The sequence below is a fragment of the Sinocyclocheilus rhinocerous genome, unplaced genomic scaffold, assembly GCF_001515625.1.
Source record: "Sinocyclocheilus rhinocerous isolate Xijiao unplaced genomic scaffold, SAMN03320098_v1.1 scaffold2213, whole genome shotgun sequence".
NCBI lineage: Eukaryota > Metazoa > Chordata > Actinopteri > Cypriniformes > Cyprinidae > Sinocyclocheilus > Sinocyclocheilus rhinocerous.
Genome location: NW_015634046.1, coordinates 155,332 through 168,659, shown reverse-complemented (window position 1 = coordinate 168,659; position 13,328 = coordinate 155,332). Strand labels below are relative to the sequence as shown.

The 13,328-nt window shown below is 34.0% G+C and overlaps 1 protein-coding gene across 1 annotated transcript in view; it reads right to left on the bottom strand.

Moving 5' to 3' along the window:
• Positions 1 to 13,328, bottom strand: part of eif2ak4 (eukaryotic translation initiation factor 2 alpha kinase 4) — a 61,396-nt gene that overhangs the window by 37,972 nt on the left and 10,096 nt on the right. Inside the window, exons 6-10 of the mRNA XM_016559233.1 lie at positions 13,092 to 13,192; positions 11,983 to 12,140; positions 7,210 to 7,745; positions 5,369 to 5,484; positions 2,471 to 2,625 (exon numbers count right to left, since the gene is read on the bottom strand). Coding sequence (XP_016414719.1) covers positions 2,471 to 2,625; positions 5,369 to 5,484; positions 7,210 to 7,745; positions 11,983 to 12,140; positions 13,092 to 13,192 — 1,066 coding nt within the window. The remainder of the gene's footprint in view (positions 1 to 2,470; positions 2,626 to 5,368; positions 5,485 to 7,209; positions 7,746 to 11,982; positions 12,141 to 13,091; positions 13,193 to 13,328) is intronic.

Below are 13,328 nucleotides of genomic sequence, written 5' to 3'. Positions count from 1 at the left end.
TCACGACAGTCTTCAGACTGAATAATTGGAGGTATTACAGTGTCATCACCTGAGCCACTTGCAAGACGCATCTGCAGATTAACACCAGCCAAATGAGCAAAGTGAAGAGGGACTAACACAAGCAGAAGTATTGACGTCACATCTGAAAACAGACTGAGCAATGTGTGCAGCAATGTGTGCAGTTAGAAAACTTTGCGTTTGGAATTGGCTATTGATTAGTTTGCTTTGATTTTGCACGTTTATTACGGCTGCACAATTAATCGAATTTCTAATCGCGATTACAATTACGGATGCCACAATTACGTAATAGTTCAAAGCGGCAATTAATCAATCGCTCAAAGTCCACTTATGTTATTCTGCGAGCTTAAGATGCATTTTTTTCTTTCTACATGTTATCTTAAGGGTTTTTCCATTGTTTTAGTTTTAGTATAACATTATAATACCATTCATATTTTTACTTTTTTTATAATTTAAAGAAGAAACCAATCCGATGTATAGTTGACATTTGAGGCTTAATACTGTAGAAAAGCACTAAAGGTTTTTCAGTTAGAGTGTTTTCAGCTTGTTTATTTTCATATAAAAATACGGCATGCAGTTGCATCGAACAATGGTATAAACATCATTCAATGTAAATTGTGATAATCTTACTTACAATTTCAAGGGAATAATCGACAATTATGATTTTTGTCATAATCGTGCAGCCCTAACGTTTATTCAAAGCATAAGATAACATGACTATCTGTGAAAAATGTTTAAAATAATGTTTATAAACCAATTATAATTAATTAAGTTATAAACAAAACAGCATCATGTATGCATAGTTTAATACAAAGGGTGGAAAGCCAATCACAAAGAGTACTTTTTCATTTAAAAACATGAGATGCAGTGGGATGGGGAAAAACCTGCTATAAAGTCTCGAGATATGTTTTTTCAAAGTTGAACTTGCATTAATTTTACATGGCTTTCTAAACATGCAGCTCTTTTGTGCAAGACGCGAATGCAACCGTGATAGATGTCCCTCTAGAAAATGTGCGAAATATGCGTTCTGTGTGAACGGCTTAGTTTCAGTTGACGTAAACTACATCAGCAGCGCCGCGTCTAGTGGCTTCAACTGGATAGGCTAACAAAAACATTATAATGCAACGACACTTACATCGTCATCGCATCTCGTGCGCCGCTGATAAGCTGCCTCCTTAACGCACACCTAAAATTCGAATGCAACATTTTGCATTCGAATGTGGATTTTTATTTTAAATTCAACGAATATTCGAAATTTGAATTTTGACAGCCCTACTGTGAGCACTTCCAACTAAAGAGAAGCATGCTGCTCTCCCAGATGTTTTCCACCAAACTAAAACATCTGAAAGAAGAAGAAGAAATTAAGACTAAGTATTAGCATTTTTACTTTAGGATATTTATTAAAAATTATTATAAAATATTATTTTATACTTAAAGTAATATAATATGTTTATTAAAAATATAATATTTTATTAAAATATAACATTTTTCTATGCAGAAGCATAATTTATAATTTATAAATTTATATTCTTACTTAATAGAATACAAAATAATAATAAGCTTCATATGTAAATAGTTATAATATTGCTGTTCAAAATAATTTTTATTTTCTACGCAGCTGCATAAGTAAATTATAAATTATATTATTATCCAATTTTACTATATTAATATAATATATAATGCAACATAATACTTCTCATAATAATAATACTAATTAGCATATTCTAATGTAAGTAATATAAAAATAATATTTAGCCTTATGTTAAAGATTTATAATATCACAGTTCAAAATTGTTTTTATTTTCTATGCAGCTGCATAACTAAATTATATTATCCAATTTTACTATATTAATATAATATATAATGTAACATAATACTTATAATAATAATATTAATTAGCATATTCTAATATAATATAAGTAATATAAAACAATATTTATCCTTATACATTAAAGATTTATAATATCACAGTTCAAAATTATTTTTATTTTATATGCAGATGCATTACTAAACTATATTAAATACTCATTTTTTTACTTTATATAAGTAGCATAATAATATTCAGCCTTATAATCATAAATATGAATTATTTCCAGACCGTAACGTTTTCATTTTTTTAGTACCGACTTGGTACCGAAGTACCGGGTCTTTTGACAACACTATGTAGCATAATAATATTCAGCCTTATAATCATAAATATGAATTATTTCCAATCAGAGCTATTCAAATCATCTGCTGAAAATTGCTGTCGTTTTTCATATCGCGGAAAATCAAATGTCTTTTTTTTCCAGTATTGTGCAGCTCTAATACTGTCACTTAAGACTAGCAAGCTCCAAGTCTGGTTTCTCACGTCTCACAGATGATCGCAGGATGTACGAAACAGGCACAGAAGTAGTATGTGTATTATTAATGAATCTCCGTCTGTTAAACAGAGAGATAGAAGACGTCTGACCTTTATAACAGCCCCAAACGCTCCCTTCCCCAGCAGCTGCAGCTCTGAGAACTCGTTGTAGTAGCGCGAGAACTGCTTCTGCACCTCCGTACTGAAGGGGGCGCTGAGGAGGTGACTGCGTGGGACGATCGTGGAGGCGAAATCAACGCCCGTGTCTGAGGAGCAAACACACACAGAACTCGTTACAGACATGTGTCATGCCCATTCGAACCGAGGGGCATGTGCAGGCAGATTTTTGAGCCAAGTGGATTTTGAATGCAGCTTCCAAAAGACAAAAAATAGCCGAATAATATTTATAATATATCAGACGCGTTTGTACAGCGCTGCACATTAAAAACCAATCACACATGGTTCTGTTGAGCTTATGAATGTAGCAGCCAATCAGAGGCGTTCAGATGAGTCATCGCTGAAATGCTGGTGGGGTTCACCAGCATTCAATCATGTGGGGTTCCTCAGGGATCAGTTTTAGGACCACTGCTTTTTAATCTTTATATGTGACCCTGGAGCACAAAACCAGTCATAAGGTCACTTTTTTCAATTTTTATCTGAAAGCTGAATAAATGAGCTTTCCATTGATGTATGGTTTGTTAGGATAGGACAATATTTGGCCGAGATACAACTATTTGAAAATCTGGAATCTGAGGGCACAAAAAAATCTAAATATTGAGAAAATCGCCTTTAAAGTTGTCCAAATTAAGTTCTTAGCAATGCATATTACTAATCAAAAATTAAGCTTTAATATATTTACGGTAGGAAATTTACAAAATATCTTCATGGAACATGATCTTTACTTAATATCCGAATGATTTTTGGCATAAAAGAAAAATTGATCATTTTGACCCATACAATGTATTGTTGGCTATTGCTACAAATATACCTGTGCTACTTAAGACTGCTTTTGTGCTCCAGGGTCACGTATGTTACCTTTTGGTCACATTATCAGGAGGCATGGTATTTCTTTTCATTGTTACGCTGACGACACACAGTTGTATGTAGCCATGTCTCCTGATGATCCTCTTCAACTTGACTCACTTGCAAATTGCATCCAAGAAATAAAGGACTGGATGTCACAAAATGTTTCACAACTCAACCAAGATAAAACTGAAGTTTTGATTATTGGATCAAAAGCGCAGAGAGAGAAATTGACCCCTAAATTAAATATACTAGGACTGAATCCAAGCCAAGTGGCTAAAAATGTAGGAATTGTCTTTGATTCAGATTTTAACTTTAAAGCTCACGTACGTTATATTAGAAAAACTGCATTTTATCATCTGAAGAACATTGCCAAAGTAAGACCATTTCTCTCTCTGAGCAATACATGCATGCATTTATGACTATTGTATCGCCCTCCTTTCAGGTCTACCAAAGAATACAATTAATCGACTACAACTAATACAAAATACTGCTGCTAGAATATTGACAAAGGCCAAAAAGAGAGATCACATTGCACTTGTATTAAAGTCATTACACTAGTTACCTGTTAGCTTTCGTATTGATTTTAAAAATCGTTTATTAGTTTATAAGGCATTGCACGGACTTGCTCCAGACTATCTTTCAGAAATGCTTATAGTATATGAACCCAGAAGGACTCTCAGGTCTTCAGATTATTTTCTTCTAACTGTACCTTATAGTAGAACTAAAAAATTTGGTGATGCTGCTTTTAGCCGTTATGCTTGACATAGGATGTGCTGAAAATATTTTAATGTTTTAAGTCTAAATTAAAAACGTATTTTTTTTAGTCTGGCCTTCCTGTAATGTCCTATAAAATCTTTGTATATTTTATGAGTTTTGTTTTTCATTCTTTTTTAATACTTTTGCTTTATATTTTAACTATATATATTTTACATTTTCTTCTTGTATTTTAATGAGTTTATTTCTATTTTGTATTTGGTGCATTTCTTTTGCTTCAGTGATTTTAAGTGTGCTTAAAATGTTCTTTGCTCTCTTTCTGTATAGTGAAAGTGTTATAATTAGTAAATTACAATGTTTTTATTAAATTAACATTAAATACAAAGTCAGTCGTATTTAAAAGTATTTTATGGCATGACACCCATATCTGCTACTTAAGTAAAAAGACAGGTTTTTATGCATAGTTAATAGATTACACTATTAGCAGGGGTGCACATAAGTTTTTCAGCCTGGTTCTCATAAGCTAATAATAAAGTGTGATAATACTATTATATTTTAAAATAAAAAGGGTGTATTAAATACAAATACAATTATTTTATAGTAAACTTAAAAATAAAATGCTAATATTTACTACTACTACTTTTCATATCAATTTTCATAATTTTCAACCTTAAATCAGCAGGCTTTTATGTTGGTGGGTTGCCGGCAAGTAAGTATATGCGCTTCTGGGTTTAGCCCTTTGAAGATTAGCCGATTGAAGAGCGTCCGTGAATGAAATGTCAGTTTTGCATTGTGCTTTGAAAACGTCAGCGGGTAGCCTAGATTTATGCTTTTGAATAGAAATCGTATACAGTACAGTTTGTCGATCTAAAATGGTAATTGTGCATTAACAGCTGTCAACCACGCAAATGAGCTGTCAGAACTTATTTATACGGCGCATTTTTAATTTTGGTCACGCATGCGGACCTGCGGACCACTTATGTGCACCCCTGACTATTGGGCTACTTTGCCCATCGCCCATTATAGATCAACTAACATAATCTATAACGATGCAAAATGCATTTACTTACACATATTTGAGAATTGAGATATTTTATGATATAGTTAACACGTTTCGGAATATTTTGAATAAAATGGAAAAAATAAATAAAACATAAGCCTATATCAGTAATAGTTACATATTTATGGCTGCTGTGTGTCACATGACAAGCATGACGGCCCTGGTGTCATGTGTCATGTTAAATCAGCGTGTGTTTGTGCGTGTTTCACCCTCTGGACTGGACTCCGGACACGGAGCGATGCTCTTGGGTGACGGAGGACGCAGGAACGGATGATCCAGGAGCTGGTGAGCATGCCAGCGATCCGCGTCATTCAGACACACACACCTGCACAAACACACACACAGATTAAATACATATAACCTTCTACTGCACAAAACTAGTCTGGGGTTTGTGAGCTGATGAAGAGCTAATAATTAATTAAATAAATTTTAAAAAGTCAAATTAAAATCAAAAGAATACATGTCATGGAACCATTCATCAACATCAGAGAACCGTGAAAATGTGAATGTGTTGATAAATTATTAGGTTTCCCAAACTGAGGTTCATGAGGGAACTGGACGCTATTAATTAATTAATTCAATTCAAAATATCATTTTAAAATAAAAAAATAAAACACTAAAATTATATTTTTTTTAAAAAGAAAAACTTAAGAATGTAATATTAAACTATTAAACAAATAAAACAATTAATTTCTAAAAATTTCAAATTACGCTGAATAAATTATTTGAAAATAAAAGAATAAAAACACTACAATTCTTAAAGCATTAGAATAAAAAATAAGTAAATTATTTAAAAAAGAAAATAATCGAAATTAAACCATTTCTAAAAATGATTAAAATAAAACTTTGAATTACCTAAAGTAGTGTGGAAAAGCAACATTTGTTTTTATATTTCTGCAATCTACTTTAGTTTGTGTGATTTGTTACTGCTTTCATATTTATGTTTACACCAGGCTTATTTGGCAGTGCTTTATGTTGTCATAATTATTTCATGCTTACGAGGTTGGAAGTTCAACAAATCAGTCAATATACTGTGATTGTAGTTGTTAAATAAAAATGTCATTCATATCAATTCATGCATCACCTAATTTCATCGTAACATATAGGCCTGGCCTACAGAAAAGAACATTTATGTTTAATCTATCTAATGTGTGACCCTGGACCACAAAACCAGTCATAAGGGTCAATTCTTCAAAATGAGATTTATACATGATCTGAAAGCTGAATAAATAAGCTTTCCATTGATGTGCTAAATTCAAATCTACGTTCGCTGGCTGGCGCTGAGCCAGATGCGTTTGTACAGCGCTGCACATTAAAAACCAATCACACATGATTCTGTTGAGCTCATGAATGCAATGGCCAATCAGAGGCGTTCAGATGAGTCATCGCTGAAATGCTGGTGTGGTTCACCAGCATTCAATCATGTGGGGTTCCTCAGGGATCGATTTTAGGACCACTGCTTTTTCATCTTTATATGTGACCCTGGACCACAAAACCAGTCATAATGCTCAATTCTTCAAAATGAGATTTATACATGTTGAATAAATAAGCTTTTAATTGATGTATGGTTTGTTAGGATAGGACAATATTTGGCCGAGATACAACTATTTGAAAATCTGGAATCTGAGGGTGCAAAAAAATCAAAATATTGAGAAAATCGCCTTTAAAGTTGTCCAAATGAAGTTCTTAGCAATGCATATTACTAATCAAATATTAAGTTTTAATATATTTACAGTAGGAAACTTACAAAATATCTTCATGGAACATGATCTTTACTTAATATCCTAATGATGTTTGGCATAAAAGAAAAATTTATAATTTTGACCCATACAATGTATTGTTGGTTATTGCTACAAATATACCTGTGCTGCTTATGACTGTTTTTGTGCTCCAGGGTCACATATTGTGTTGGTCATACTATACAATGATTTATAGCTTGTCTTTGTTGAATAATACAGAACATAAAGAGCTTAAAAAAATTATTGCAAATTAAATCGCAATCGCAAATAGATTTTCCAAAATCGTTCAGCCCTAACACACACACACTCACTTGTTAAGGAAGTCATGCAGGTCCGCCGGCAGGTTCTCTGGCAGCGTTACGGGAAACTCTTTGACCTCTCGACCCTGAGCGAGCGCCAGCAGCATCAGCCCCAGGCTCCAGACGTCTCCCTTCTTCCCGGAGCGCGAGGGCAGCGCGTCCTCGCTGAAGCGCACATGACTCTGCTCAAAGATGTCCTGCTTACAGACGTCTGCCAGACGCTTGGCCAGACTGTAGTCTGCGAGCCTCACGTCTCCCCGAGCGTCCAGCAGCACGCAGGACGGCTTCAGCTGCTTGTGCACGACCGAGTTAGCGTGCAGATAGTCGAGCGTGCTCACGAGCTGTACAGCGTGTCGCCGCAGCTGATCGAGGGGCACCGGAGCGCCGCCAGACAGCAGCGGAGACAGACTGCAGCCGGGAATGTGTTCGGCCAGCAGATCCACCACCAGACAGTCGTCTCGCTCGACGCAGCTCAGAGCCTGATAGTGCACCAGATGAGGATGACTGAGCTTCAGCAGAGAGTTCAGCTCGCTCTCCGCACCCTGGATCTGAAAGAAAACCGCACATGTGTGAGATGTGGAGCAAACAGAAGCCGCTTCATCAGTTCTACAGACCAGTGTTTCCCAACCACTGTGCCAAAAACAATCTAAAACTTCATATCTCGGTAACACTTTACAATAAGGTGTCATATGTTAGCATTAGTTAATGTATTATAATGTGTTAATGTATTAACTAACATGAACGAACATTGAACAATACATGTATTGCACTATTTATTAATCTTTGTTAATGTTAATACAGTCGTTCATTGTTTGTTCATGTTAGTTTACAGTGCATTAACTAATGTTAACAAACGCAACTTGTGATTTTAATAACGCATTAGTAAATGCTGAAACTAACATTAAGATTAATAAATGCTGTAGAAGTATTGTTCATTATTGGTTCATGTTAACTAATGTAGTTAACTAATAAACCTTATTGTAAAGTGTTACCACTATCTCTATTATATTTCATTATTATTATTTTAAATCAGTGCTATTGGTCATCGTTTCGTCTGTTTGTGGGTTTTATAAATATTTAACCAATGAAAAGCATTCAAAATAGCTTGTGACTAAACCTCCTCAAACTGTCAGTCAAGCGTCGTAACATCCATTCAGAATAAAGCGCAGCGACGAGCAGTTTGAAGACAGACGTCTACAACTTCACAATGCAAGGGTAAATAAAGAACTGATGTTTGAATAAATACAATGTTTCCTTTACTCAAGAAACGCTGTCTATAAAGGTTAATGTTTTTGTGTGTTTAAAGAGCACAGAAGAGTCTTAGCATTTGCTGTCTAGTAGTCAAAACACTTTTGTACGTTTTAAATATCCTGTGTATAGCGGTTCATCTTTTATATCATGAGATCTTGGCCAAATGTATTAAGCACACACTCACACACACACACACACACACTCACTCACTCACTCTCTCACACACACTCTCTCTCTCTCACACACACTCTCTCTCTCTCACACACACTCTCTCTCTCTCACACACACTCTCTCTCTCTCACACACACTCTCTCTCTCTCACACACACTCTCTCTCTCTCACACACACTCTCTCTCTCTCACACACACTCTCTCTCTCTCACACACACTCTCTCTCTCTCACACACACTCTCTCTCTCTCACACACACTCTCTCTCTCTCACACACACTCTCTCTCTCTCACACACACTCTCTCTCTCTCACACACACTCTCTCTCTCTCACACACACTCTCTCTCTCTCACACACACTCTCTCTCTCTCACACACACTCTCTCTCTCTCACACACACTCTCTCTCTCTCACACACACTCTCTCTCTCTCACACACACTCTCTCTCTCTCACACACACTCTCTCTCTCTCACACACACTCTCTCTCTCTCACACACACTCTCTCTCTCTCACACACACTCTCTCTCTCTCACACACACTCTCTCTCTCTCACACACACTCTCTCTCTCTCACACACACTCTCTCTCTCTCACACACACTCTCTCTCTCTCACACACACTCTCTCTCTCTCACACACACTCTCTCTCTCTCACACACACTCTCTCTCTCTCACACACACTCTCTCTCTCTCACACACACTCTCTCTCTCTCACACACACTCTCTCTCTCTCACACACACTCTCTCTCTCTCACACACACACTCTCTCTCACACACACTCACTCTCTCACACACTCACTCACTCACTCTCTCACACACAAAAACACTTTTGTACGTTTTAAACATCCTGTGCATAGCGGTTCATCTTTTATATCATGAGATTTTGGCCAAATGTACTAAACACCAAGAGAAACTAAGCGCCCATACAGCTACAATAAACTTCATAACCTGCGAACTGATGAAAACGTAATGCGATTAATTTACTGCCTCAGATGCGGCTGTTCTAATGATCTCCGTCATTCGGTCGTCAAAAACCTTGTTAACTCCATTTGAGCATGATTTTCAGAAATTAAGTGCAAGTGTCTGAATACCAACCAAAATACCAACTCTGATGACGCAATGTTTAATTATTGAAAAAAGAAAAAAAAAAAACTTTTCCCCTTTTTTTTTTATGCTTAGTGGTGTGCCGTGGGATTTTTTACATATCCAAACTGTGCCGCGCCAGAAAAAAGGTTGGGAAATACTGCTATAGACAGATCAATAGGGGTGTAACGGTACACATATTCGTATCGAAAAGTACGGGTCTTTCGGTTCGGTGCGCACGTGTACCGAACAAATCGTTCCATTTTTTTTCAGGAAATTCAGACAATAAATGCCTTTTGGCGCTCTTTGATGTGGCGCGACATATCGCTGTATAAATGCTTCAGTCCCTTCATTTTACTTCTAGTTTTAATGTGAAATAAACATGAATGAACATCTCATGCCTCATGTTATCGCACAATCAGTGTTTCACTCGCGGAAAGATGCGATTAAAACGGCTTGTAAACAAAATGTCACGTAGCATCAAGTAAGTCATCAGTGTCCACAGCTCGTTAGTTCACCACAGAAATGAAGTCTAGAGAAGTATAAATATTAGACTCATTATATTTTACTTTACCTGTTAGTGATGTCTTAATTCTTTAATGTAGGCTATATTTAAATAAATCTTTGATGAAACAAGTTATGACAGCCACTGTGTAAATGATTATACTTCAACAACAAATAGAAATTGTATAATTTAGAAGTTAATTTAAAAACTGCATTGAGTGCAATTTACAATTTATTTTTAATTTGAGTGTTGATTATTAGGCTATAGTTAAAAATAAATAGTAATTAAACTTAAGTTTGGGCTCTGTTGTTAATTGTAACCTTATAGTAGGCCTAATGTAAAAGGGCTCCCTATAGTTTAGAGCAGGTAAAAAAAAAAAAAAAAAGCGCCTCGCAACAATACATAAGCAGCGCAGTCAGTTAAACTAGATATTATGTTGCTTCGCTAATGTTATGCATGTATAGCAGAATTCACAGCACAGCTAGTGTCTTTATCTTATGTGTATTTGATTTCATCAGACGACGGCTCAAAATCAAATCTCATATTACATTCGGAAAGGTATTTATATTCAATAAAAATGAAAGAAATAATCAAAAAGTTGAAAATAAAGTATCGGGTAGGGTTAGGGAGGGCTTTATTGTCCCAATAAGGTGGCATCCAATTAATAATTTGAATTAAAATTATAAATTTACACTCAATATGTTATTACTGCATACTGTTTTATAATGTACTATAATACTGAGGTGTATATAATTGCCACTATTTGCATTAAGTATAAACAGTAGAAAATCCTGCTGTTTTAATAGTGTAAATAGAATCCATTGCTATTTTCACTTAGTGTAAATAGCAGCTGCCAAAATATTATATCAGACAATGAATGAAAAATTAACAAGTGCGAACTCTTGACTTGGCAGAGTGTTTAATATTTGCATTTATTAATTTAGCAGGTACTTTATTTATTTATTTAATGATATATCAGCAGCAAACTCAAAAAAAAATCAAAATCATAATAATAATAAATATTAAATAAATAAAGAATAAAAAAAGCAGTATTTCCCCTACGACATTATAAAAAATATAGCAATTATAAAAAATAAATATTGTAGACAAATTAAAATTATATAAAAAATATAGCAATTATAAAATCCATCAAGAAAATATCAATCTGATATTTGACAGAAAATGTAAAATATTCCCAGAGGTCTTTTTAAAAAAATGTCCATGAATGATATTTCTGAATAAAACTGTTGCCTAATGTTATTTAATGATATTCAATGCTTTATTGTCAGCAGACACTTTTATTCATTCACCAATTGTGCCTACGTATACATTTCTTTATAAAATTAAAATATTAATCATCAATATATTAAAAATAGAAAATAGAATTTAAATAGAAAAGCGTTTCTAAAATAGAAAACTAGAAACTAAAATCATACGTATAAAACATTCAATACACTAAGAACAAAAAACAACTATAATTTCCACTCAAAAATATTAAAATATAGCAAATATGATTTTTTTTCTTTTGATATTTGATTTTAAAAAAAAATTTTTTTAATTGCACAAATTATTAATTTTTAAAAGGTTTCCATTAATTAATTTTCTGAACAAAACTATTGCCTGATATCATTTAATGCAGGATATTGCAATGAAATATGCTTTATAGTCAACAGGCAATTTCATCCAATTATCAATTGTGCCTATGTTTGAATTTCTTTATGCAACTAAAATTTTATATCAGATACTTAAAACTCAGCTATGATTTGTTGATTTCTCTACCTGTTTTTTGCATTTCTCTATTTTCTCTCTCTCCTGGCTGGTGAAGAACTTTCCGACTGTCTTGTTCCAGCGAAGGATCCACTCGTAGACGACGGAGAAATCTCCAGAGGTGGAGTTAAACGCATAATACACACTGCGACCCAGTCGCTCGCTCTCACCTGAGACACAGAGAGAGAGATCAGCATCCAAACTCATCCAGATCCAGCTCTAGTCCAGGGTTTCGAGAGTTGATGAACGGCTCATGAATAATTTTATCATTAAAAAAATAATTATAATACATTTTTTTAAATATAAACGAATCAAACTATTAACATTATTAAAATACAAAAAATTCACAGATAATTTAAAAATAAATCAAAATGAAATAAACCGAAATGAAAGTTTCTAAAACAGAATAAAATAATAAAATAAAGCTGTAATTTTTTTTTTTATTAATAAATGGTTTTAAAATAAAAGAATAATGGAATAAAATTAAACACTAAAATTATTAAAAACATAAGAATGTAATATTTATTAAATAAAAAAATCTGAATTAAACATTTTCTAAAAAATAAATAAATAAATAAAGTAATAAATGCAAAATTACAACCAAAATAAAACACTTTGTAAAAATATATAACATAAGAATGTTATATAATAAATAATTTTAAAAAGAAAAAATGTAAATAAAACATGAATAAAAACATGAATTTTGTAACGTTACAATGAATAAACATTTTAAAATAGAATAATGAAATAAAATAAAACGTGACAATTATTAAAAGCATAAGAACATAATATAATATTAAATAAAATAAAAAAATTAAAAGTTAAAAGTTAAAAGGAATAAATTATTTTAAAATAAAATAAATCAAAATAAAACACCTACGAAACGATTAAATATTTTAATTGTTTACTTGCCTATCATGTGATCGTTAACCGACATCAGAGAACCGTGAACATGTAAACGTGCTATTGAATTATATATAAATAAAAATAATACTTGAGCTCAAAGAGGTTCGGGAATCCCTGCACTAGTCAATCTCACTAATCATGTGCTTAAATGGTAATAATTAGAATCGCACAAACTCCTAAACGGCCGTCAAACGCTGATTTTTCACAGATCTTACCGATGCACTTCCCTCTGTGAACGACGACCTCTCCAAGGAAGCTGTTGCTGAAGTGAAGGAGCTCCTGCTGCCGTGCATTATCTTCATTATACGTGTCTCGTCTGGGAAGAGAGAAGAACAGCACTCAGGCCAGACTGTGATATCAGATGTGTGTGCGTGTGTGTGTGTGAGAGAGTGTGTGTGTGTGTGCATGTGTGTGAGAGAGTGTGTGTGTGTGTGTGCGTGAGTATGTGTGCG